Source organism: Gambusia affinis, linkage group LG13 (assembly GCF_019740435.1).
Source record: "Gambusia affinis linkage group LG13, SWU_Gaff_1.0, whole genome shotgun sequence".
Taxonomy (NCBI): Eukaryota; Metazoa; Chordata; class Actinopteri; order Cyprinodontiformes; family Poeciliidae; genus Gambusia; species Gambusia affinis.
Window position 1 is genome coordinate 3,381,214 of NC_057880.1, and position 26,736 is coordinate 3,407,949.

Here is a 26,736-nt window from a genome sequence, read left to right on the forward strand (position 1 = left end):
TCTTATTAGTTAGATTATTTTGCAGCTAAAGGCCAAGACAAAAGAAGTCTACCGTCCTCATATCTTGAAAATGCCCACTCGCTATTGTCTGACTTTAAGTCACTGATGTTTTTGCAGCACAAATATTTATTCAGATAGAAGTCTACATTCACAAGCTGGAACTTGGTCCATAACAAGTTGAAACAAAGATTGTAGATTGAAGCAAAGGAAAACGATCCACTAGCGATGAAAAACGAGGTAATTTCAAAATCAGTGAAGTCTACGCTTGTATGTGGCCAGCAACTCAGTCTGGCTGTTTAGTTCTGTTCTATTTTCTTTCAGTGTATCTGTTTCTTCACCAACAGATACATTGATCCTCAAAAGTGTTCACACCTTGTTAAAAAAAATGCCGTTTTTTTACCTAAAAAAAAAATGATACCATGATTATTTACTTAAACTATTCCCATATTATATTTATTTAGTTTATCGAACAGAGTGTGCAGAATCATTCACCTGAACAAACAAACAAAAGCTAGCGAATGTCAAGTTTAATTTCACCTGGCTGTCACTTGCCGTGCTCCTGACTTTCCTCCCCAAGGCTGAGCGGGTACAGCCGATGGAGGGACGGGTTTGAACACTTCGCAGCTCAGTCCAGGAGGGGGCGGTAATGCAGGTTCTGAGAAAGCTCAGAGAAGAAGAGAAACCTGGGCAACATGGCGGTGTGCAGACAGGCAGTGTTCCTGGACAGGCTGCTGTTTGCCGTGAAGGTGAGTTTTCCACTCAGTGACTGTGACAGGGTCAGTGTGGAGGCTCAGTCCGACCGGAAGTCAGCACCTGGATAAACGCAGCGGGCTGCTCCGTCACAAAGATTTAACGCTTTCAACTGTGTGTGGAGCTGGTTTTACAGAGCAACCCTGCCTGTTCGAGAATAAAGCTTAGATAAAAAAAAAAAAGTTTGTAAATCAGGCAAAAGAATCAATGCAGAAAACCTGAACTGAAACTTGAAGACAGCTTCATTTGATTCAGTGTGAACCGCGTCCTTCTTTCTGTTGAGATAATCAGCTTTTATTACTATGCAGGAAAGCGAGTTTTAGTAGAGGATGCACCTCATCTGGTCCACAGCTGGCTGAAACAGGGGAGAGCAGTAGGAAACATACACAGGTCTGGTGGGAAAGAAAGCTGAGCACACCAGTTATTTTAAAATGATTTCCTGAAATCTACCAAGTTTTATCTTGGAAAGTTATCAGTAGCAAGCTACCACATGTTGGGTTTGAAAATATTTTAATGAACTTTAAGTGTGTAATGACATCCTGCCATTTCCAGGTTCAGTACTAAGAAAATGGGAAATAAAACATATTCCAGTTATGGAGTATGTTTACTGAATCTCCATAACTGTTCTCAAGAACATGTTGGGTGTCTTAAAGGCCTTGTGTCTCTTTAAAAACTCTCTCTCTTTCTGAAACTCCACTTTCAGGAAGCCATCAGTACATTCCTCCTCTATCAGTCCTTCAAAAACATTTTTTACCAGCTTTGTATAATGAACTCAGCAGATGTTTGCTAATTGCTGCATACTAGTCTGAAGGAGCCGAGTGGGGGAATCGTCAGGGAGGGCTGTTCTGTGAGGCAGAAGGGTTTCATCATCTGGGAACCCACTCTAACCAGAACCCTCGTGTCTGTGTGTGTTGCAGTCTGCTCCATGCCAGGCCTGGTGCTGTGCAGGAACCCACAGGCCTCAGTACTCCACCGCCACCAGCCCCAATGAGAAGGTGAGCAGGAATTCTTCCTCTGCTCTGTTCCACTCTGACAGCACATGAGAGAAACTCTTCAGTGTTTTTGGTTTTTATTCTCAATACAAAGACATGGATTATGATGTTCAAATGTGGAGCAGAGCTTTCTTAGCCCAAGGTTTACACACCCCACCATATTCTCCACCGTGACATAGTCACCCAGAAGCCCAGAAGAATTTGCTTTTTGCTGTGTTCAGTTGCGACATGCAGTAATAGTTCTGCTGATACTCATTCATGTATTGGTTGCTTTTACGTAGAGCTACTGATAATAGAGCTGTGAATTCCCTGTTTCTACAGGGAGACAGGAAGCTGAGGTGCAGCGAAGGGTTAAAGTTGCGTTCAAGTGACCCCAGATTAGCTGTGTTCATTTACTGACCTGCTGCTTTTCTTCTCCAGACCTTTGAGAAGATCCTCATCGCCAACAGAGGAGAAATAGCCTGCAGGGTGAGAGAGACAATAGGCTTTAACGTTTAGTCTGCTTTCTCTGTCATGCTTGGTTACATTTTACTGACACGGGCATCCCATAATATGCTTTACAACATCCAGGTTAATCGCGGAAAGTGTAGAAATGAAGAAATTATTATGCTCAACTTTACTTTGAATCAGGCTAAGATGAGCACAAGAGGAAGAAGATTGTATTCTGTTGACAGCGTCTTAGTGTTAAAATGAAATGTTTAATCTTTATTATCATATCTTTCTAATGTGGATTATAAGAGCAATTTTCAAATGTGTGATGGGCAAATACTATTTGGAAGATAAATTAGCAAAGCTACTAAATACCCCTGGTGTGTGTAGATTTCCTATTTGCTGGTTTAGACATGTGTTGTTTTTCTCCAGGTGATGAAGACGTGTAAGAAGATGGGCATCCAGACTGTAGCTGTTCACAGTGATGTAGACTCCAGTGCTGTGAGTGTTCCTCTCTCTCTGTGTGTCTGTGTCATCATCATCATCATCAGCAGCAGCAGCAGCATCAGTGGCTCTCGGTTTTGGTTCAGACGCTGCAAGCCAAACATCTGTCCTGACAGATGATGACGTGGTTTTTGTGATTTGTTCGTGTTTCTGTCCAGGTTCATGTAAAAATGGCTGACGAAGCTGTGTGTGTTGGCCCTGCTCCTACTGGGAAGAGCTACCTGAACATGGAGGCCATCATGGAGGCCATCAGGCAAACTGGAGCACAAGCAGTGAGCTTTTCATGTCTTCAGATTTTCCTGAGCTTATGGGTGTTGCCCATAGAGTTTAAACTAAGCTCAGGCTAAATGATCATTCTGAATCTGAATGTTAAACAGTATTTTTTTTTTTCCTTTTTAAGGTTCATCCTGGGTATGGATTTCTCTCTGAGAACAAGGAATTTGCAAAGCGCCTGGTGAGTTCCAGTCACAGAGATTCATCTTGTGGTGCCTTTGGAAAAACTTTCAGTTTTTTCCAATCTAGGGAAAATTCTCTGGTTCAATTTGTTCTTACTTAGATGCACAAAGAGGCTGTGGTTAAAGTGTCCGTATCATGTAAAATCAACTTTGTTGAGCTTTTTGTCATCTTGTTGTGACTTTCCCTCATCGAAACCGTAGTTGGAGTGTTACTGTGATTCTTTCATGCATGTTTGAGAAATTCTTTAATCTCCATGGCAACCACTCAGCTGGGCCTGTTTGGACCTTGCCCCATCTTCAGGCTTCCAAGCTTCCCAGCTTCCTCCTCAGAAAGCAGCTCTACCCTGCTCAGCTCCTTCAGACTAGCCAGCAGCAATTAGCAAACACGTGCTACTTCTCAGTGCAACGCTAGTAAAAATGTTTTTAATGGTTTATAGAAAAGCCATGTTGTGAAGACTTCTTGAAGGTGGACTTTCAGAAAGAGCAGGAGCTTCTTAAAGAGGTAGACACCCAATTTCAAGGTGTTAGATCAGGAAGTAAAATTTCTTTAAAGTCATATTTGATATATGTAGCATTTTGATAACAGCTTACTTGATTGTGCTATAAAATGGCACTGTGTTCCTAGACACCACATACCATTTCTTTCATGAAAAGCACAGCCGAAGTTACTTCTGCACATTGTTGAATTTTTAACATTTACTTGCATTGTGTTTCCTATAAAAATGAAAAAAAAAAAAAAAACATTTTATAGTAGCATGTGCTAAGATTCAGACTAGAGTAGTTATGTACAGGTAAGAGTTAGTGGATTTTCCTTTAAGAAAAATAAAGGGAAATCCACTAATCCTCATCCAGGCTGCTACTGGATGTTCAGAATGGATGAGCGCATGGAGACCCAAAGTGAGAAGAACTAGTTAGAAGCCAAATCACACACACTCTGGCTGCACAGTCGGTGTCTCCATTGTCCATTTTCTAAAATATAAAACACACAAGACTCCTCAGTCCTCTGCTCGTTACTCTGCAGACACATGACTGAACTCAGTAGGATTGCTGCTGACACAGGAAGGGATGATGTTTCAGAATACATTGGGTGATTTAGGTGATGCTATTTTTTTCACTATGTGCTCTCAGTAGTTTTCTATTGTGAAATATTTGTTTTTCTTTCCTGTTGTTGCTAGGCTGCAGAAGGTGTAACATTCATCGGTCCAGACACTCATGCGATACAAGCAATGGGGGATAAAATTGAGAGCAAGCTGATTGCCAAGGCTGCCAAGGTCAACACTATCCCAGGATTTGATGGAGTTGTCAAGGTAGGAGGTCACTGATGACTTCAGTCTGCATCTGTTAGTGAAAAAGGCTCAAACTAAAGACGATGAGCAGAGTCCAGCAGGAAGGCATTCATCATCCATCCAGGCATTTGATCTTTATTTCTCAACAACTTCATTGTTAAACAGGTTGTTTAAAAACTCAGCACTATATCTAATGTTTTTATCATCATTTAATATTGATACTATATAAAATCAATGTATTTGTCCAGATGAGGCATATGTCTGCTCTGCCTGCTGTTGTTGGCAGATTTTCCTCTTAGCAAATCTGGGTTAATGGATCAGAACCCTCAGGTCAAGCTGGACCGGGTCAGAACTCTACCTGCAGCTGCAGGTGAACCTTGACCTTGATTTCTCTTTGCTAACCAAAGCCCACCTCTCTCTACTCCACAGACTGCAGAGGAAGCTGTGAAGATCGCTCAGGAAATCGGTGAGTCTTCCCTGCTCTCACTGAGCGACTCGTCGTGATCGGACTCTGGTTCTCTCCTTAAACCAGTGGTGTCCAATCTTTTGCCCCAGGGTCCAAAACCCAAAAATTTTGACTATTGGCAAAATTCATTCAATAAAACATGTAAAACTGAGCTTGTGATTCTTTTTTATTTTCAAGTTTTATCTGCAAAACTTTTATGAAATTTGCATATAATTAAAGATCCAAAACATAAAAAGGGCTTTGAACAATAACCTCCAAATTTCTTGGATTATCATTTGTTGTCTATTTTGTTGGACAAATTGTTAAGCATTCTTGACTTATGATCTGGTCCCAAACAAAATCCTTTCAAAGGCCACAAATGGCTGTCTTGCCACACTGTGGACACCCCTCCTTCAAACTTCTTCTGCTCACGTCTGGAGTTAGTGGAACAGGAGACGGGTGTCAAGTCTGTAGAACAATCCAAAGTTGCAAATCCCATCTAGGAATGTTGGAGCCGAAACTCCAGGCTGATCAAAAATCAGCTTAGATATCTAGTGTCTTCAGACATAAAGCTCAGGGTTGTGGACAGTCCTGTGAAATGGACAACAACCTTTGTTGAAATGTGACTTTAGAACATGAAAGACAACATCTGTTTACACAGGAGTCAAATTAATTCACCCTTTAGTTCATTTAGTTCTAACTAATAATAAGAGTTTCATATCAGTTCTGACTGATATAGACTCATTCCTCAGCCTCTGTTTAGTTGGTTTGTTTGTGGTCTGGTCCTCAGAGTGAGACTGTGCGCTCTTTCAGTCAGGCAGTGGCACAGACACCACTCTAGAGCCTGGAATCGGGATTTACTAGTTCATAACATTTCATGTCCTGTAGCTGTGAGTAAAGAGAGTGGAACGGTGGACGTTGTTCCAGGTTCTGCCGTGTTTTGTTCCCAGGCTACCCTGTGATGATCAAGGCGTCGGCTGGAGGAGGAGGGAAGGGAATGAGGATAGCCTGGAACGATGAGGAGACGCGGTACGGCCCTGTGAACGCCTCGCACGGCGGCAACAAACACACTGCTGCTTAATACAAGCCAACTTTAGCTATGAGCAGTTGTTAGAATTACTTATGGATGTGCTGCACGTTGTGCCTCACAGGGAGGGTTTCCGTTTCTCATCCCAGGAGGCAGCGTCCAGCTTTGGGGACGACAGGCTGCTGATTGAGAAGTACATAGACAACCCTAGACACATAGAGATCCAGGTAGGCAGCCATTCCTCTCCCATAGTTCAGTAGTGATCAGGTGAAAATAAGAGTTGTCACCTGGACAGGTTTCATTTTTTCGTTTTCTTCTATTCATGTCAGTTATGCCTGCCTGCTATATAGTCATGGTATATTCATGGTATGCACGGTTGTGGATCTTTTGGTTTTGCACCTGAACTATGAGGACGTCTAACAGCTGGACGTCAGGGTGTGTGAACACTTTAATAGAATTAAAGTGTTTATTTCTGATCTAGAAATAAACACTTTTAAATCCTCTTCTTTCAATCTGCAGCTAGTTGTATTTAGATAGAAGTCATTGTTGTTGTAAATGTTCTGTTTGTTGCCTATAGAGCGCTGTGTCTTAGATAGAGATGCACTGATCTGATATTAATATCTGTGTCGGTCCCCAACTTGAAAGCAATTCTAGATCAGGTATCATGACAATGTGCCCAATGCATCAGATCACATCTATTCAGTCTAATTCTATGCTTGGTGCGTTTTTATAATGTAAAATATAATGTATGTATAATGCCAAACCTCATGTATCGATTTTGGTATCGGAAGTGAAAAAAGGGGATCGGCGCAACCCTAGTCTCAGATGTCTACAGGTTGACCTGTGATGGCCTACTGCTTGGAAAGGTCATGATGGGTTCAATACGCAAAACGTGTGTGTGTGTGTGTGTGTGTGTGTGTGTGTGTGTTGCAGGTGCTGGCTGATAAGCATGGTAATGCCCTGTGGCTGAATGAGAGGGAGTGCTCCATCCAGAGGAGGAACCAGAAGGTGGTGGAGGAGGCTCCCAGGTCAGTGGGCCTCTGTCATCGGGTCCAGGACTGCTGGTTCTGTTTCACACCAGGTTCTGGAGTTAAACAGAATTTAGGAACCACTGGATTTTTCTGTGTGGATCTTCAGCTTTCTATCCCTCCAGCTCTTTTGCAGTCTATCATTTCCAGCCAGAAGACCTGACATGTGCAGTGTGTTTTGTGTTTTTGGCTTTTGCTGTGTAACCTGAACATGGCAGCACTCCCAGCTGGATGGGAGGCAGAAAAAATATGCAGAAAATGAGAATGAAAAAGATGCAGTGCTTTCAGACCTTAAATAATGCAAAGAATACAAGTTCATATTCATTTAGTTAGAACAATACTTATGTTTGAACTCAGGAAGAGTTCAGAAATCAATATTTGGAGGAAGAACCAGGAGGTTTTAGTGGAGTTCAATGCAGCAGGCTCTTCATTTTTTCCAGAGCTGAATTTTAACAAAACAACAAAAAAAAATTTTTTTAAAAAAGCAAAAACAGCCAGACTGAGGTTTGGAAGAGCAGAACAACGATGTGCTTCTGGACCTCCTCAGAAGACATCCTAACATTAAATCCTAAATATGTATAAAATCTGAATGACTGAACTGATCCTAAGCTGCGGGTCCTTCTCCCCGCTCCAGTACCTTCCTGGACCCAGACACGCGACGGGCCATGGGGGAGCAGGCGGTGCAGCTGGCCAAGGCTGTGAAGTATTCCTCTGCTGGAACCGTGGAGTTCTTGGTGGACTCCCAGAAAAACTTCTACTTCCTGGAAATGAACACACGACTCCAGGTAAGTCCTCTCCGGTTCAGTGGGAGGAGCTCCCCACTCTGTCTGCTCTTGTAATGCTTCTGGTTGGAGCTCCACAGACATAAAAACAAGGAGGATCAATGATTGAGAGGAAACACTTTGTTAGTGGTTTAACCTGTGGTTCAGTTATTCTGGGACAATATTAAAATGAATGTTTACCGACTACTATCCTGTTGTCTTGATATTTCCTCTGTTTGATCTTTAACCTCAGGTGGAGCATCCGATTACTGAGTGCATCACGGGTCTGGACCTGGTGGAGCAGATGATCCGGGTCGCCAAGGGTTACCGGCTGCAGCACCAGCAGAAAGACATCCCCATCAACGGCTGGGCCATAGAAAGCCGTGTTTATGCAGAGGTCAGTGACACTCTGGACCTCTGAGGTCATCACAGAACTGGCTGCTGATTGGCTCTTATAGCCACTAACTATATCCTTTATCAATAAAAAAAGAAATCAAACCAAATCTCCAGTCAGTTGTTCTCTGTTTCTCTTGATTCAGGATAACTGAATCCTGGGTTTCTGGACGTTTAACAAATACACATGAGACCAAAATGCAATAAAGACTTTTTATACATAAGATCAGTGACAAGTGTATGAATCCACTCTGTTAGTTTGCAGTTTGCTGGTTGAAGTCACTGGACTAGTGCTGAGCTCTGCTGGGTGAGCAGCTGTTCATCTTACTGCCTGTTTTCCTGTAGGACCCCTACAAGTCCTTTGGTCTTCCTTCTATTGGACGACTGTCTGAGTACCAGGAGCCTCTCGACCTCAGCAACGTAAGTTTCTGTTGTTGTCAGGGTGACTTCCAGGTTACCAGGACGACCCTCTGTCTCTGTGACTTCCTTGTTACCAGGACGACCCTCTGTCTCTGTGACTTCCTTGTTACCAGGACGACCCTCTGTCTCTGTGACTTCCTTGTTACCAGGACGACCCTCTGTCTCTGTGACTTCCTTGTTACCTAGACGACCCTCTGTCTCTGTGACTTCCTTGTTACCTAGACGACCCTCTGTCTCTGTGACTTCCTTGTTACCTAGACGACCCTCTGTCTCTGTGACTTCCTGGTTCCTCAGTGAGAGCGTTGAGTAACCGGCTCTGTTCTCCACCAGGTCCGGGTGGACAGCGGCATTGAGGAAGGAAGTGACATCAGTATCTACTATGATCCTATGATCTCCAAGGTGACGGATATTGGAGCAACACACACATAGCCTCTGAGTGATCTTCTGGAGCGGAGCAGTAACTGATCCGTTCTGTGTCTTCAGCTGGTCACCTACGGGTCGACCCGAGCCGAGGCTCTGTCCAGGATGGAGGACGCTCTGGACCACTACGTGATCAGAGGTAGAGTTGGCAGCATCAGCATCTGGGCCGGTCTGCTCCACTAAACACCTCTGGTCTGGTGTGCTCAGGTGTAACCCACAACATCCCTCTGCTGAGGGAGATCATCACCCACCCTCGGTTCATCTCCGGTGACATCAGCACAAACTTCCTGCCTGAGGTCTACCCTGACGGGTTCAAAGGTCACCAGCTGGATGCAGAGAGCCGCAGGGAGCTGCTGGCCTCAGCGGCAGCTCTGTACATCACCGCTCAGCTCCGCTCACGTAACATCCTGGGTCCGCTCAGGTAACCATGGCTACACATGCTACATGCTAGCTGCTGTCTGACCTGGGTTTCTGGGTTTACACTTGAATCAGAACCAGAGAGAACCTGTGAGCTGGAAATGTGAAACTGAATCAACAAACAGTTTTTTTTATGCCATTGTTTTGTACAGAAGTGGTTTTAGTGTTTTCTGCCCCTCTCAACATTTAACAGCAGACGTTTCCATTACAGATGTGCGCAAATCTTTTATATTCTGCTAATGTAAATAAACACCACAATTCTAGAATTGTGGTGTTTAAATTAAGTTAAAAAAAATTAAAATCTCACAAATAAGCTTGTACACACACTAAGTTATTAAAAATTATATCAGTGATGGATACATGAGATGTATTCATAATTCAGTTGTGGCATGTTGCAGGGTATCCTCGGCTCCTGTGGAGTGCAGCTGCTGGGAGCTGAGTGTGGAGCTGGGGGGAGAGCGCCACCAGGTGGACATCACCAAGTCAGGCGATGTTTTCACTGTAAGTACTGGATAGAGAAGGCAGAAACTGCGTTCATGTGTGATGCTAGTTATCTTAGTCTAACTGGTGGATGTTCTGACTAGTTTTCTGGAGTTTGGTGCCCACAGAAGAAGAAACATCAAATTGACAATACTCAGGATTTCAAATACTCTATACAAATAAAATCTAGGAATGCATCGATCCACTTCTGATACTGACATCTGAGGTTTAGTAAAAAAAAAAAAAAAAAACTGCATTAACCTAATAAGTTAGAAATGTATTTGATAACTCTGCCCCAGTACAGGACCTTAAATACACCAAAAGCTTCCCAAGTTTAGTCAAATGTGTAAAAATAACACAACTTTGCTCAGTCAGGTAATTAGGAGTGTAGCAGCCAATGTAAAATAAATAATAAACTTTTAACTGGTAAAAGCTGCAACGAACCTTTCAAATGATTCAGAAAGTGCAATTAGGAGTTCTGAACATCATGTTTAATAAATCATAAAGCATGATGTCGCTCAGAACACGAAGCATAGAATTAGACTGAAAAGACGATTCTTTTATGGATCGGGCACATTCTCACAATACCTGATCTAGATTTTTTTTCAATATCGGGACTAATACAGATATTGATATCAGATTGGTGCATCTTTGCTAATATGTAACTCCGCTCCGTTTGCATGTTAAAAAAAAGGTGATTGGTTCTGGTACATGTGGCCTCTGACCTTACAGGTGAAGGCTGATGGAGGGACGGTGGAGGTGTGTGGGCAGTGGAACCTGGCCTCCCCCCTGCTGCCAGTCTCTGTTAACGGTGCAGACAGGATGCTCCAGGTGACGCCTCCAGGTTGTTTTCACCGCACTGAAGCTGGTTGTATGTGACGCCATTTCTCAGCTGACATTTGGTGTGTGTGTGTGTGTGTGTGTGTGTGTGTGTGTGTGCGTGTGTGTGTGTGTGTGTGTGCGTGTGTGTGTGTGTGTGTTGTAGTGTCTGTCCAGAGACGCTTCCGGAACCATAGTTCTGCAGTACATGGGCACACTGGTAAGACTGCATGCTAGCAGGAAGCTTTGTGATGTCATTTCTGAAAACACACACGATGCCTGACAGGAGGAGATTCTGGAGGAATTCCCCAGAATGAGCCGGAGAAACTAGGAAATGATGTGGCTTCACTACAAGATGGGTGGATGGAAATTATTGCTGTCAATCGATTAAAGAGCCTAATCAGATTTAGTCACACAGTGGCACTGCGATTAATGATTAATCACTGTACTTAACTCTGTAAAATTGAAATGTAAAAATGCATGTTGTCCTAAAAATGCTAAAGAACATTTTTAGGACAGAGTCCTAAAAATCTTTTTACTCTCCATGGGGGAAAGGCTTTCGGGTCAAAACAGGGAATACAATTAATCTGTATTACGTAATAATACCGCGATAAACCTTTTAGATTAATCGCATGACATCACCAGTCCTAATGGAAATATTTATAATGGTTTCTAAGTTTAGCACATGTGTAAAGTTTGAGCCAGTGAACAGGCTTGTGTGTGGCTTGGTAACCACGTGGGTGTGTTCAGGTGTGTGTGTGTGTTTTGTGTTTTCAGTTTAAGCTCAGGTTTCTGTCCCAGCGGGCAGCAGAGCTGGACTCCTACATGCCAGAGAAGGTGTCAGAGGACACCAGCAGCATCCTGCGCTCTCCCATGCCAGGAACAGTGGTGGCCGTGTCTGTCAAGCCTGGAGACACGGTAACGGCTCTAATGTGTCAAACTAATGGCCCGGGGCCAAATCCGGCACGCCACAAGTATTAATACGGCCCTCTAAACTCCAGAGGACGAAATAAGTAGAAACTTCAAGATAGATGTTTTTTTTATCTATCAAACCCAAGCAGTTTTTAATCTGTTTACTGCCAAGTTACATTAATGTGAAAACATGTTCAGTGTTATTTTCATTTTTAGAAATACTCATCTAATGTAGGGACTCGGCGTCGCGCCGATCCACTTTACAGACGAGGCTGCGGTCAGGCATTAATGGATGCTCCCTCTGTAGGTTGCAGAGGGTCAGGAGATCTGTGTGATTGAAGCCATGAAGATGCAAAACAGTTTAACAGCTGCCAGGCTAGCAAAGGTAACCATAGCAACGCACCATGGTGTTTTGCTAAGCTTGTCCGTTGGTTTCAGGAATCTGAATTAAAGCAGGAGAGCCTTTGATCAGCCGCTCCTCTCTGCCCGCAGGTGAAGAGTGTCCACTGTAACGCCGGAGAGACGGTGGGGGAAGGAGACCTGCTGGTGGAGCTGGAATGAGACACGTGTGGCCTCATCAACACTTCCATGGTCCACCAGCAGGGGGCAATGTTGGACACTAACCTGTATCAGCTGTTCATTTTTCTGTTGCTTTTGGTAGATTTTATTAAAGTCTCTTTACTTACATTCTGAACAAATGTCATTTTTTAATCACCAGTAGTATTGATTCAAATCATAATATATGAATTAAAGCATATGGCGATTAAAACATATTTATTTTAAATATAAGCATTCTGTGTTTCCCAACCCTTCAAAAAAACAAATGAAACTAAAGGATAAAAATTATTGAGCTCATCTTAATTTATTATGTGATTATATAATTAATTGCTTATTGTGATAAATTTATTTATTGTGAACCTAAACACCTCCTGTTCTCATGATGAGCCTGGAGTGGGAGGAGCTAAGAACCAGAAACCTGCAGGGGTCAAAAGGTCACATGACTTCCAGAAACAGCAGAGTTTGTAGAGGTGATGATATAAAAATTGGACTCATTCTGTTCATTAAAACAGGCTGTTTTAATGATTTTCTGAATTAAACGTATTATCTGAATGATTAATTCAGATAATATAAATGTTATTTATATAATGTTTGGGAATACACACCCTTCAGATAAATTCACTCACCTTGAACACAAGAACAAACACAAAAGGCCAGGATATAAGCACACTTCACACTTTTCTAATGTACATTTGGAAAACATTTAGAGGTTCCTTTTACGTCAAGTTTTGGGTTAAACTCTATTAGCTGTATCAGAAGAATGAACTGAATTTATCTGAATTAAATTTGGACCAATTTGTCTTTAGCTGTCAGACTCGTTTAACAGGTTGAGATAACTATTTATTGTGAATTGGTGTTAAATTTTACATAAAGTGAACTGAATGAAACATTACTTCGGAAAGAAATTCTCTGTAGTGCAAAACAATCAAAAACAAGTATTTTGGTCAGGTTTCTTGTGCAAATATTTTAGAAGAGTTGAAATAAGACAAAACAAGTATAATTTCAGCAAGATATAGAAGTCTGTTTTAAGTCAATATCCATCCATTACACGGTTATCCCTAGTGGGGTAATCAGGGCTGCTGGTGTCTATCTCCAGTGAACGTTTCGGGCAAGAGGTGGGGTCACCCTGGACAGGTCGCCAGTCCACCGCAGGGCAACACAGACAGACAGGACACACAACCATTCACACACACTCACAACCTAAGGAGAATTCAGAAAGACCAGCTAACCTGACAGTCATGTTTTTGGAGGATTTAGCCAGAGTACCTGGAGAGAACCCACCATGTACAGGGAGAACATGCAGAAAGACCCTGGGGCTGGGATTTCAACCCAAGGCAACAGCACTACCAAGTGCGCCACTGTGCAGCCAGTTATAAATCAATGATCGCTTCATATTGATAAAAAAAAAAGTAACTGTTTCCATTGGAAAATTATTTCACTTGCAACAAGATATTTTTTCCCCATGGTGGTGAAATAATCCACCAATTATGTTTTCATAATATTAAGAAATTACTGGTTTAAAATAAGCTCCACTGTCTCACTTAAAAGTTACTTGTAAGTTATTTTGGTTTAGTTTCTAGTGCAAAATATCTTGAAATAAGAGGAAACTAACTTGGTAGGATTGTGTTTTTGCGCTGCTTCCATGTTGCGTTCAGGTTCAGGACATCAGAAAGAACTCAGACATTTTCCCTGATAACAGAAATCCCACCTGTGGTTTTTTTTCTTCATTTTTTTAAAGTTTATAAAAGCGTGATCAAATTTAACAGACCTCACATGATCCAGCAAATATATCGCACTGCTCTTTATTGAATCATCAAATTATGCAACATATCATAACAGAAAACTGATACATGAAATCGTGTCACAATGGATCCTTTTTTTCACTGGAATTGAAAGAAAATTCAAAGTGCAACCCGTCATCCAACCCTTCCAACAGCTCAATGAATGTTCACTGCAGTGTTTCAGCTCTACAGTTTATCTGAAGTTTCTCATGTTTCTACATTTTTCATGGAGGGGAGAAAGCAGCGGAAGCAGGAAGCTGGATGGCTGCCTCCCAGCAGGAGGTCAACATCATTCCATCACCTGTTGGTGTTTATCTGGCTAAACTGGGAGGAAAGGGAAAGTAAAACCAGCGAGGGAAACATCATCATCTCTAAACTGTAAAATGAAACAAAACAAATGTCTGCTTCTTATTTAAATTTGCAGCTCTGCTCAGTTGAAGTGGGCCGTTTATGGTTTACTGCTAGGATGATGTGCTAATGTCTTGGTCTTGGTATATCGTAACCAGGGAAACAGTTGAGCGCACCCAGTCGGACATTTCCCTGACTAACTTCCCACACAGAAGGCCTGCTGGATCCCTCAGAATCCCTCAGGACTCCTCTGGTTGGCCTGGTGGTGGAGCACCAACCTGCTCATTACAGTAGTGTTAATATAGTGTTTTATAAGCTCCATCAGTCACAGACCTGGCAGAAAAATCACTGCAGGTCGTTCTGCGCTCCAGTAGTCGGCTGGTACTGAGCTCATGTTCTGGGAGAAGCTGGGGAACATTCTGGTGGTCCAGCGGTCTTTGGATTGATCGATTGATTTTAGATGCAACATAAAGATCTGCTGCTTGTATTTGCTAGGGTTTTTTTTTTCTTTCGTGGATAGAGAAGTGGGAAAGTGAGTTTCCTATCAGTTAAGTTTCTAAATCATTTAACAGAGGGACTTCAAGGTAGGTCTTTGGACTCTGGCTGCTTTTTCACTGAGGCTTTAACCGAGAGCAGAAACAATGAGGCTGACAAAAGACATGAAAAGCTTCTGACAGAACCAGAGGCGTGCATCTTCCTTTAGTCGGTCACCCACTGTTCAAATGTTCAGCTCTTTGGGAATCAATTTCCTGGTGCCAAAATCCTGTTTCGTCTTTCAAACTGTGTCATATACAATTTGGTTTTATAGGTTCAAACTGAGAAAGCGAGAAGAGATGATGTCTCTGTGACGGACTGCAGAGAAATGTCTGAAAGTCTTCTGCTTCAGCTGTCCGGTCTGTAGACTCACCAGATCTTCCTTTGAGTTCAGAAACATTTTATGGTTTATATGTTAGGCAGAGTTGAGGGATTTCTACCTTCCAACATCTTCTGAAACCCTCCAGGTAGCAGACTGAGTGAAGAAGCAGATGAAGCTGCCTGGTGACTGGTGGGAGCCAGTCTGATGACTGTGGGATTGAACTGGGAACTGTGGTGAACTCAGAGAGTCTGACTGACTCTATTGAGTCAGTCAGACTCTCCAGTTTGACTGGAGAGGCCAATTAGAAACAATGTCCAGCTTTCCACCACCACCGTAATCCAATCCTCCTCCATCTCCATGGCAACACTCCATGACAGACACTCCATCTCCATGGCAACACTCCATGACAGACACTCCATCTCCATGGCAACACTCCATGACAGACACTCCATCTCCATGGCAACACTCCATGACAGACACTCCATCTCAGTTTAGGATTTTTGATCTGAGTAGAAAGCAGTAGAAAATGTTTTTCGGCGTCTTCATTTAGTGAAGAACCAGGTCCGTTGGTGCCAGAGGCTGAAGTAGTCCGAGGCGCCAGACCCAAAGCAGACTTCTAACCGTTTTCACAAAGCAGCACACCAACGACATTCCTTTGTTATCCAGAGAATGGAATGTGTAACACTCAGTGAAACCGTGTGGAAACGACAGGAAGGTGGTTTAAACAGCAAAACTATTAGCAGGGTTGAAATGAAACCCACTGCTTTGGTTTTGCAGCAGCACCTGTTCTGTTTCCAGGAAGGGGACGTTCAAACCATGTCTACCTCCATTTCCCACGTCAGTAACCAACAGCTGCTGTGTGAATAACTTCTAATGTAAGCATGGCAACAGGTCAAAGGTGAATAAAGCACATAAACTGAGACTGAAGATCTTTAACGTCTGCTTTGGGCCTTCAGTCTCAGAGAAACTAATCTGGAGTTATCAATAATTTCTACATTTCTTTATGAATTAAAGGAGCAGTCTGGTCTAAGATTGAATTTTTTTAGTGTTACATCATGTTAAAATGTTATTCCCTCATCAAAAACATACACGGAGTGTTGCTATGATTTTTTTCATGCATGTTTGGGGAATCCTTTAATCTACTGTGGTAATCAATAAAGAGGTGCCTAAACGCTTGCTCTCACAGATCTCCCCCTTTTCTACTCAGCTCCTTCAGACTAGCAGCAGCAGCAATAACCACCTGGTGGAGCTGTGCTTCTGCTTAGTGCAAACACTTCTAAGATGTTAAAGGCTGAACACAGAAATGTTGCTGTGTCGACTTTCTGAAGGTGGAGATTCAGAAAGAGCAGGAGCTTCTTAAAGAGACAGGGGTCCAATTTCAAGTCATTAAATTGCAAAGACAAATTTATCTGAAATTGTGTTTGACATATAGATTTAAGCTTAGAACAACTGAAGGTAACATATTGATTACGCTATAAAATGCATGATACTGCCCCTCTAAAACACAACAGTAATCTACTTTGGGTCGTCAGTGTCTGAGACAAACTAATCTGGATTTAATAACGATTTATTAACGTTTCCAGGAACAATGACCACTCAAAACCCTGTGTGAACTAAAAGCCAGTTGTGTTAGGCAGGATATTGTTTGCTTCTTACCCTTCAACAGAATCTCATTTCAAGTATTTTACACTCCCCCTTTAAAATAGAGAGCTGGTCCAGATCTCCTGTTTAGAGTTTGAGGTAAAAAAGAGCAATGTGTGTGTGAAATGCTAGGTTTGTGTGACAGCACAGAGACCCGGGCGGTCTGAAATAGAAGAAGTTAAATGTGACCAAGAGTCTTTACATGCATCTGTACCAAACAGACAGGCTGGTTCTGCTGCAGAATCTTTACTGGGACCTCATATTTTCATCTTTTAAAAAAACTGAAACATGTTTTCGTTTTTCTTCCAATAAAGTGTGAGCATATTGTCCTTTGTTTGCTGTGACAACCAATCACCGTGACTTTAAAAAACTGTTTTCTAATGACTTCCAACCCGATCTGGGATGGAGAAGGTGAACAGACGAGACCTGCAGCTGGTTGGATCAGCAGCTGGTCGCACGCCTGCTGGGTTCCTCTGGCCGCCCAACCCACACAAACCCAGCCAGGGTCAACGCTCTGGTTGCTCTGCAGAGATGCAACAGACACTCAGAGGGGCCGCAGCCTGATCTCCCCCGGGTCCTCCGGAGGGGCAGCAGCCCGACTCCTACAGTGTGTGCTCAGGTTGATCGGGATGCTCAGGCAGCAGCAGAAATACAAAGAGTCCAGCATGAGGAGGTAGTTCACATTGCACGTTACTCTGCCCACACAGCAGCGTCTCTGAGGCGCCCGACATCAGCTGTCCGCCGGGCGCCTCCTCACTGTGCCTCGAGTCAGGTTCACAGTCAGCGTCAGTCCTGCTCTCTGAGGTGGATGTCCCGAGTCCATTTGATCATCGTCTCTGGAGAGCGGTAGAGGAAGATCAGCTTGGAGTAAAGCTCCTCTTCCAGCTCCAGTTCCCCGGTTTCCCGAACCTTCAAAACACAGAAACGTCGGTTATTTGGACCAACGATGTTCCGGGACACTTCCATTTCCCATGAAATGAACCATCGTGGAAAAACATGACATTAAACCAACCAACTCAACCGACCATATATTTATACAGCACTACAACCACAGTGTAAAACACCAAAGTCAGGGTCAAAACGAGACACAGCAACAGATAAATACAAGAAAGGAAACAGAGCAAAGCAACACAGAACAAGCAGAATAAAACCAGAAGTGTCCCCACACACTGAAGCAGTAAAAGTCTGTCAGGATAAAAAGATTTAAGATTTGACTTAAAAGGACTGAGTTTGACTGCAGATCAAAAATCAAAGATCTACAGTCGAGGTGCTACTATGGAGAAATCCCCTCCGTAGTAGAACCAATGTTTGCGATTAGTACTAGGATGAGAAAGACCATTTAGGGCTTTAAATATAAATAAAGATTTAAATGTCTTCTAAAATGGACAGGAAGCCGATGTAGAGAGGAGAGCACAGTAACGTGGTTCCATCTAAGAGTGTTGATTAAAAGACGAGCTGCTCATTCTGCACGAGTTGGAGGCGGTTCAAAGATGACTGGGCTACACCGGCAAAAAAAACCAAAAGAGTTGCAATAATCATTTCTAGAACTGATAAAAGCTCGAACAATATTCTCACAGTCACAACGATTTAAGAAAGTCTTAACCTTCTTTGGAAGGAGAAGATGCAGTTTGTTTGCTAAATTGCAAAGCCCTGTCTGTCAACGGTAACCCCGAGGTTTTTCACATTGTCAAACTTCCCAGGCCAGTTGCAGCTTTCTCTCTAAATAGGATCCACTCTGTTTTTTGTTTTGGTCATTAAGATGCAGAAAGTTTCTGAGTCAACTTCTGTTTGACTGCAGAGATGTAGTTAAGGAGAGAAAGCAGTGGGTTACTGCATCCTGGCCCCACTGGGAAGTAAATGTGTAGGCCGTCTGTATTGCAATGTGGCGTCTCACAATAGAGCCCGACTGAAAAATATACAATGAAAGAAGCAAAGGGCCCAACATGGAGCCCTGAGGGACCCCAGACAGGATGTAGACAAAGAAAAGTCGTTAAGCATCAGACTGGTGAGAAGTAAACCATTTCAAAGTTGGGAAGACGAGATGGAAGGAAAGACTGGTCCACGGGGTCAAAGGTCGCTGTAAGGTCAAGAAGCACTGCAGGGTTATCGGAGTCAACTGACAGATGATACACCTGTCCTGCTTTAGAATAATGAGGTTAAGTTTGTTTATGTTTTTTTTTAAGGTCAGAAGTTTACATACAGTGCAGCCTCTGATGGGTTTACACTGGAACTGATCTTTTAGTTTGACCAAAACACTCCGCAAGACTCACGACTTGAATCTGATCGTCTGTAGAGGGAGTTAAGGATTAAGGTGATGGCCAAGAGGCCTCAGATTATTAAAATAACAAATGGACCATGTAACATTATACTGGATGATGAGGAGGCTGTGAATCATTTGGAAAAAATTATCTTTATTCTATCATTTAGCAAATGGAGCTATTTCCGGTCATTCCTGACCTACAGCCGGTCAGATTTAATCTGGCTTCAGGCCAGACGGTGAGAAACAAACAGTTGTGGGTTGATTCCGTCTTGCGGCTCGGAGCCGATGCGTTTGGTCTGAACTCACCAGGAAGATGTCGGTGCAGAGCTTCAGGATGCGGTCCACACAGGGCAGCTCCTCAAACATGATGGAGTGGGAGATCTCGCTGAAGAAACCACGCACAAACTTCCCAATGACCAGGACCACCGACACATACAGACCCATTATCCTGGGAGGACGAGGACGAGGAGAACGGGTTACGAAAGACCATCCAATCAGAGGGACAGAAACAGATCAGCTTCAATCTGACCAATCACTAAACTAAATAAAATGAAAAAGTTTGTTTTACTCCAGATACAGCTGCTTTTGTTTTTTCCTTTGCTCAACTGAAGCTTACATGGCAACACACTGCGTCCTGTAATTTAAATTCAAATTTTTAATAAAAAAGTATTATTGTTAAAAACGTTTACAGAGTCAGTGAGTTCAGAAAATGTTTTTATTATGGGTATCATTTGATTAAAATAAGACGCAACAAGAAGAACATGTGATCGTGTTCTTCTCATGTCTTTGATGCTTTTGTATTTGTCACTGTTCATATTTTCATTTATTCACAGCAGCTCAGTGTCACTTCAGATGTGAGGTGGTGCTTTGCTACTTTGCCCCGTCAAGAACAGTAAAATAGCTTCAGGGTTCTTCCTGTGCTGCCGCGCTGAGAGTGGAGATGTTTTCAGAGATTATGTTTTTAAGAGGAGGATGAATACTATATAGTGTTACAGTAGCAACCCTGTGTTAGTGTGGTGAGCAATGAGTCTCCTACCCGTATCCAGCCAGGAAGCCCAGGCTCGGTGGGCTGACTTTGTCGTTGAATATGACCATGGGGAGCACGGTGCATGGCGGCCGGCAGGGCGCCACGGCGATGTCCCACCACTCCTGCCCCCATGAGCCGTTCACAGACCTGTCGCTCTTCAGGGACAGGGTGATGTTCTGGTAATCAGCTTCATCGTCTGCAACACCAACACGTCACTTAAACACACACACTGACAAGGAAAATAAGGTATTCAACCCCACGGGACTTTTTCTTATCTCATTATATTTCAAACACAAATTTCTATTTATTTATTTTAGGATTCCATGTGAAAAACAGAGCAACATTTTATAAGAGCAGGTTCAAATGACACACGGCTTTTAAAAACTTCGACCTGAAAATTTGATGTGGTTTTGTTTTCAGACACAAAACTGTTAGGAGCCAACTGATGCTGCTTCTGTGAACTTACAGAGAACATCGCAGTGATGCCCCACATGCTACTGGCAACATTCATGCTAACTCTAGCATTTTGGCTAATTTCAGCTGATACACTAATTTTAACATACTCAGTGGTGCAAGTCCATGTTTTTTAGCATCAGAACACTGAGTCCACACTGACAGGCACACTTTGACAGGCCCTGGTTAAATTTCTTCAGAAATTTTCTAGTATTCATATTATTATTGCTATTATTATTATTAAAAAGAATAATAATAAGCTCTCCAAAGGGTTGTGAATACAGCCCCAAAAAAATCATTGGCTGCCCTCTCCTCTCAATAGAGGACTTGCACACTGAAAAAAATACCTCTTTGGATGAACATAAAAAAAATCAGGCAAAGGTTTTCCACCTGATTACTTTGCTTTATTTCAGCACCATGTAATTATGTTACTTAGGGTGACCATATTTTCATTTGGGAAAACCGGGACACCACCGTTGTGTTGGCTCATCTTATGGTTATTCAAATTTAAATAAAATGAGTTGGCTCAACTTGTTGACATGGTTATTTTATGGTTGATTCTAAATCAAACATGTTGGCTCAACTTAATATATTAAGGTTATTCTAATTTAGATAACATGTGTTGGCTCAATTTAATTTATTAAGGTTCATTCAACTCATTTACTATAGTTGGACCCAATGTAATTTAAAAGAGCCAGCCCAACTAATTTGCAATGCTTTGGACCAAATAATTTACTTGACCAATATTAATGGCAATTTAGTTGAAGTCAACTTTTATTTCCTTCTCCGAAGAATTTTTGCGGTGCTAGTGGCTCATTTTTCTGAGACAGTAGGCAGACAGGAGGAGGACATGGCAAAGGTCGCCAGGACCGGGAGTCGAACCAGCAACATCTGCATCGAGGACTAAGGCCTCCAAACGTGCAGTGTGCTAAACCCCTGGACCACCACAGCACGCTGGAGAAACCATCTTGTTTCTCCAGCGTGTGAGAAAACATAAGACGTTTCTCGCACGCTGGAGAATCCTTATGTGCGATGTTTCTTATGTGTGACAAACACATAAGAAGTATGTGTACTTAAGTACTTAAGTACTTAATACTTAATACTTAAGTATTAAGTATTAAGTGTTAATACTTCATACTTCATACTTAAGTATTAAGTACTTAATAAGTATTAAGTACTTAATAAGTACTTAATTACTTAAAGTAATTAAGTACTTATTAATCCAACTACTTAATAAGTAGTTGGATCAACTACTTATTAAGTTGATCCAACTCATGAAAATTAAGTTAGCTCAACAAACATGCTTCATGCTGAAAGAAAGCTATTTAATCGTGTGAAAATTCTTTCCATGATTTAATTACATTAATTCAAAGACTTTTCTTAAAAAAGTATTTTTTTTTAAAAAAAAGACTCTTTTTACAGTTCTTAAATGCTGAAAGAAATGTAAGAACTGTTTCAGTGCAGTTCTTAAATGCCAATAGTGCCCTGCAGAGAAAAACAAATATCTATAGTTTAATGTGTAACTAAAACCTCTTTGAAGTTTTCCCAGGCGCAAAGCAGTGATGTCTCATAATCTCTCATGATCCCCTGATCTCACTAGATCCTCTTCGGAGGGAAATGAATCTGACTAAATTGAATCACATTGTCTCAACTTGAATATGTTATTCAAGTTGAGACAAAAACGATTATCTCGCGTGAACTCGCGTGATATCCTGTGATCTCACTCGGCTTCAGCACAAGATCAGTCTGACTATAATGAATCATGTTATCTCAACATGATTAAATTTCATAAACGTGAAGTTGTTGGATTTCTTGTTTATCCAACATGATTGTATCACGTTTTTGTTTGAAACATGAAATTATTTAGTTAAAAGTACATGATATTCTTTTGTTAATCTGATAACCCCCTAAGTTCATTTTTTACAGTGCACAGCGACCGCTGTCTACAGAAAGCACAACACATCACAAAGGACACTTCTCACCCCGGACATTCTCTGTTCTCACTCCTGCCTTCAGGCAGACGATACAGAGCAACAAGAACCAACCGTCTCAGAGACAGTTTTTACCCTACAGCAATAACAAAACTAAATCCAATCAAAAACAATCATTAATCATCATGAATGATGTGTGTGAGAATGTAGTTATTCTTATTTATTAGTTTTTTATCAGTTATTTGTTATTTATTTCTTAAATTGTGAGACAGTTATTTTTGTTTTTAAGCATATGCACTGACTGATGGCACCTTTTTAAATTTTGTTGTTCTTGTGACAATGACAATAAAGATTATCTATCAATCAATCAATCCATCTATCCATCCATCCATCCATCCATCCATCCATCTATCCATCTATTATTAGAAACAATTTTTTCCATTATCCATCTATTATCTAATGTGCACAAAATCTTTTTGTATTGTGGGAGGAAGCCGGAGCACCCGGAGAGAACCCACTCATGCCCATGGAGAATATGACAATCTGCCACACTAAAAATTAGGAGTGTGTCAGATGGAATATGCTGTCAGTCAGTTTGAGGGGCAACAGGGAGTTTTAGCTTGACGTTTTGGGAGATTGGTGGAACCCTCCCCTCGGACCGGTCTCTCCTCATGGGTCCTGCCTTCTAAGGCCGTTTTTGTCGGAGGAGAAGTTGACTTTTCAGACTCACCTGTCCCCTTTTCCCCAGCCGGGGAAGTGGGTTTTTTGAGAACATTAGCGGAATCGTTCCCTAGGAGGGGAGTCTCTTCATGGGCACACTGGCCTGAAGGCGCCTCATCAGAGGAAGTTTGGTCTTCACGAATATTGGATAAATTCTTCTCAGCAGCCTCTTCAACCGTATTGTCTTCTACTTTATTGTTCATTAACTCAGAAGTTGAGCTCTCAACTGTCTGACTCACACAACGTTTTGAACACTCACTGTTGTCTCCATCTGGGGAAGTTTGCATCCCAGGTGGAGAAGGATAGAAGAGATAAGCATCGAAATCGTCGTATTTACACTCATCCTGAGACAAACTCATTTCAAATCTGATGCCAGGAAGAAGTTTGTTAACAGCTTTCCTCACCCCTGTAGTTACTATATATCCGGCACCAAAACTCAGAGGAACAAACATGGTAACTAAAACCTCATCCATATTGAAAATCCTTGCAAAACACTAAGCTAATGGTCACAGAGCTGCTTCTATACTACCTGATGTTTTGAGACGCAAACATTTATAACCTCAGATGTTCTTTGATCTATGACATAGATCTATGTCATAGAAGATGTCATAGCTACAATGACCTCACTGTAGTTCTGTGGGAATGTCTTGCTTCTGATCGTTGCTATGGAAACGATCAGGTCAGTTCTGCATGACTCAATCTATTAACCCTTTGCAACTGCGTCATTTAATCATTGGGGGTGAATGATTGATCATGACGGACGTTGGAAGTGTTTATTTCAGGAGGCTGGGGATTAAAACAGGGAATTTAATAGTTAAATATTAAGTTTAGATTGACAATGGAATATTAAAACCATTAATATGGTTTTTCATCATTCTGTCAGGCTTCAAATTCTGAATCATACTTGACTTAAAAAATGTTTTAAATGAAAAATTAAATGTAACTTACAGGCATTTGCTGCTGCTGTTGTTGTAAAATGTGACAAGAAATGTTGCCTGCTTGGAAAAGAGCTACAAAGAAATAATTTTGGTTTAATAATTTTATAACTCTGTTACTACAGAGGAGGGCTGAGTCAGCAGATAAAAAACTACAATGATGGTGGAACTCTGACTGACTACAGAAGGAGGCTGAATGTTTTGAGTATTATAGAACTGATTTGACCCAACCACTGTTATACATGGGATTAGTTTGGCCATTTAGAATGAAGCTTACTGAAAATTTCAAAGTAAAAGCCTCAATATTCCTCTCAGGTTAGTGCACCACCAAGGTGGGGCAGTAATATTAGCCTGTATTATCTTTACCTCTCAGTTTAGTGCGCTGCCTTGCGCAGCAAGTCAATGCATTAGCATTAGCACAAATATTAGCATTTCACTTCCTCCCACTATGAGCCTTTTCCCTAACATAAGCATGTCAGCTATTTCTTATACATTAGCTATGCTTGTATACTCAATGGAGGAAGAGAATGTAAGACAACATGCTAGTGATACCCCACATGCTACTCACAGCATTCATGCTAACATTAGCATTTTGACTAATTTTAGCTTATGCATTAATTTTAACAAACTGAATGTTGCAGGTCCATGTTAGTCAACATTCTTGTGATTCTCCACATGCTACTTTATAATATTTTAGCTTAGCTTAGCATTGATGCTAATTTTTAGCATCAGAACGCTGTGTCCAAACCGATGGGCACACTTTGGCAGGCCCCAGTTAAATTTCTTCAGAAATTTTCTCGTTCTCTACTGTTTTGCCCCTGAGGTCAGAAACAGACCCAGAACAAAACTCTCTTAACTGACCGGGACTTTAATTTAAGTGCCTGCTGCACTTTTCAGTTTTCACTTTGTGTAGGATTTCCCTTACACGTCACATTACGTGCTACTTTGACTATACCACGACATCCCAACAAGCATTTGATGTTATAACTTGACACAAAGAAAAACTTTCAGGTGGTGTTGAGAAGTTTGAACGGGGAAGTAACTGATTGAACTCTGACCTTTGTACAGCTGACTGACTGGTTTAGCCTCAGCTCCATTGGGGGCACGCATGTAGTTAGGGAACATGTGAGGAATGAGCCTGTGGGGAACGGGAGGTCAGTGATCTGTTAGGACTGAATCTTTTATCACAGCTGGAGGGATTCAAAAGTTGCTGAACTCACACAGGCTCAGTCCGGTTGCCGATCAGTAGATACGCCAGCTCTTCTCTGACCGGGTTCCCCGGCTCCAGGTCTATCGAATGTTTACCAAACGTGTGTTCAACGGTCCCACCTTTCCCCAGATCCCTGCAGGGAACACACACATTTAGCGAGATGGTAAATTGTGGCTGCATTTCCATTGCAAATGTGCGCAATGATATATTAACAGATATTCTGCTAATGTCAAAAAAAAAAAAAAAAACAATTTCACAACGGATGTAAACAATTACATGAGATATATTCATAACTCGGCTAGCGCTCATCATCTATCAGCCAATCAGAGGAGACGTTGGTGTCATTGGAACGACAAGCAACTTATACTTGGCAGTGATTATGTATGCGGCATTTTGGGGACATTGTAGTTGGTGATTTTGTAGAAGAGCTGTGGATTCAACACTTTGGAATGACACACAACTTTTCTGAACTGTGTGAAGGTGAGAGAGCTCTGGTGGGGACAGTCGCACAACATAATGTTGTGACAGTATGTTAGGAGACAAATAATCTATGAAGATCTCGCCGGTACGTTGCTGGAGATAGGCACCAGCAACCCTGCCGACCCCATTAGGGAAGAAGGGTGTTCAGATAATGGATGGATGGATGGATAATCTATGAAGAAAAAATAAATAAATCCAGGTCCTTTGCCTCCTCCTCTCTGATGCCATTGCTAGATAGAAGCAACCAATCAGAGCCAGGGAGGCAGGTCTTAGTGCTGTCAATCACAATCTCTCTGCAGCTCCTTGCTGCTAGCAGATCCTGCTAACATGAGTTAGCATGGCCACAGTTGACTGCAGATAAACAGTTTTTCTGTAACAGTAGGTTGCTTCTCTGCTATCAGCACATTGAACAGCGACAACATGAGGATGATTGACAGCGCTAAGAACCTCCTCCTGACTCTGATTGGCTGTTTGGGGTCGGGAGCGGTGCATTTCTTTGGATAGCAGAGCAGGAGGGTGCAGGACAATGATCTTTTCACAGATTATCTGTCTTACAGCAAACTGTTATGACATGGTGACAATTTTAACAAATATGTAAAACACTTGTTCTCTTTAGAAGCTACATGCTGCATCTTTAAACACATTTTTTTTGTAGTTTTAATTTGTGCGATCCTATGGACAGTGGAAATACAGCTCATAAGAACATCCTTCTCAATAAGAGCTAGAAATGTGCAGAAGGCAGCAACAAATGCTGCACAGCTGGAATGGGTCTGACCTCTGGAAGGTCCAGGCCAGGCGGAGGGTCAGGTCTACATGGCTGTTCAGGAGCTCCTTGATGACCTCCTGCCTGCTGGGGGGGCTGATCCTCCACACGGACCCTGAGCTGCCCTCCATCACGGCCGTCACGATGTCCTCATAGCTGTACAGAGTGATGAACTGCATGGCCACCTATAGGTAGGGACACACAGAGGTCAGAGACCTGGGAGTACCATCAGTTC

At 42.2% G+C, this 26,736-nt stretch overlaps 2 protein-coding genes across 3 annotated transcripts in view; one reads left to right on the plus strand and one right to left on the minus strand.

Moving 5' to 3' along the window:
• The first annotated feature begins 622 nt into the window (after positions 1-622).
• pcca (propionyl-CoA carboxylase subunit alpha) lies at positions 623-12,225 on the plus strand. The gene is made up of 23 exons (XM_044135781.1): positions 623-746; positions 1,668-1,745; positions 2,163-2,210; positions 2,604-2,672; positions 2,834-2,947; positions 3,076-3,129; positions 4,306-4,437; positions 4,846-4,882; positions 5,812-5,890; positions 6,013-6,115; positions 6,822-6,916; positions 7,551-7,701; positions 7,931-8,074; positions 8,416-8,490; positions 8,821-8,889; positions 8,974-9,049; positions 9,118-9,331; positions 9,726-9,828; positions 10,540-10,638; positions 10,793-10,846; positions 11,404-11,544; positions 11,846-11,923; positions 12,031-12,225. Exons 1-23 carry the CDS (start codon positions 693-695, stop codon positions 12,097-12,099), a joined length of 2,136 nt encoding a protein of 711 aa, XP_043991716.1. The 5' UTR covers positions 623-692; the 3' UTR covers positions 12,100-12,225.
• Positions 12,226-13,882: 1,657 nt separating this feature from the next.
• piezo1 (piezo-type mechanosensitive ion channel component 1) overlaps positions 13,883-26,736 on the minus strand; it is a 71,572-nt gene continuing 58,718 nt past the window's right edge. For both annotated transcript variants that reach the window (XM_044135809.1, XM_044135808.1), the window contains exons 49-54: positions 26,514-26,686; positions 25,269-25,391; positions 25,107-25,186; positions 20,019-20,205; positions 19,289-19,430; positions 13,883-17,631 (exon numbers count right to left, since the gene is read on the minus strand). In XM_044135809.1, the coding sequence (XP_043991744.1) occupies positions 17,509-17,631; positions 19,289-19,430; positions 20,019-20,205; positions 25,107-25,186; positions 25,269-25,391; positions 26,514-26,686 (828 nt within the window). In that variant the 3' untranslated portion in view covers positions 13,883-17,508. The remainder of the gene's footprint in view (positions 17,632-19,288; positions 19,431-20,018; positions 20,206-25,106; positions 25,187-25,268; positions 25,392-26,513; positions 26,687-26,736) is intronic.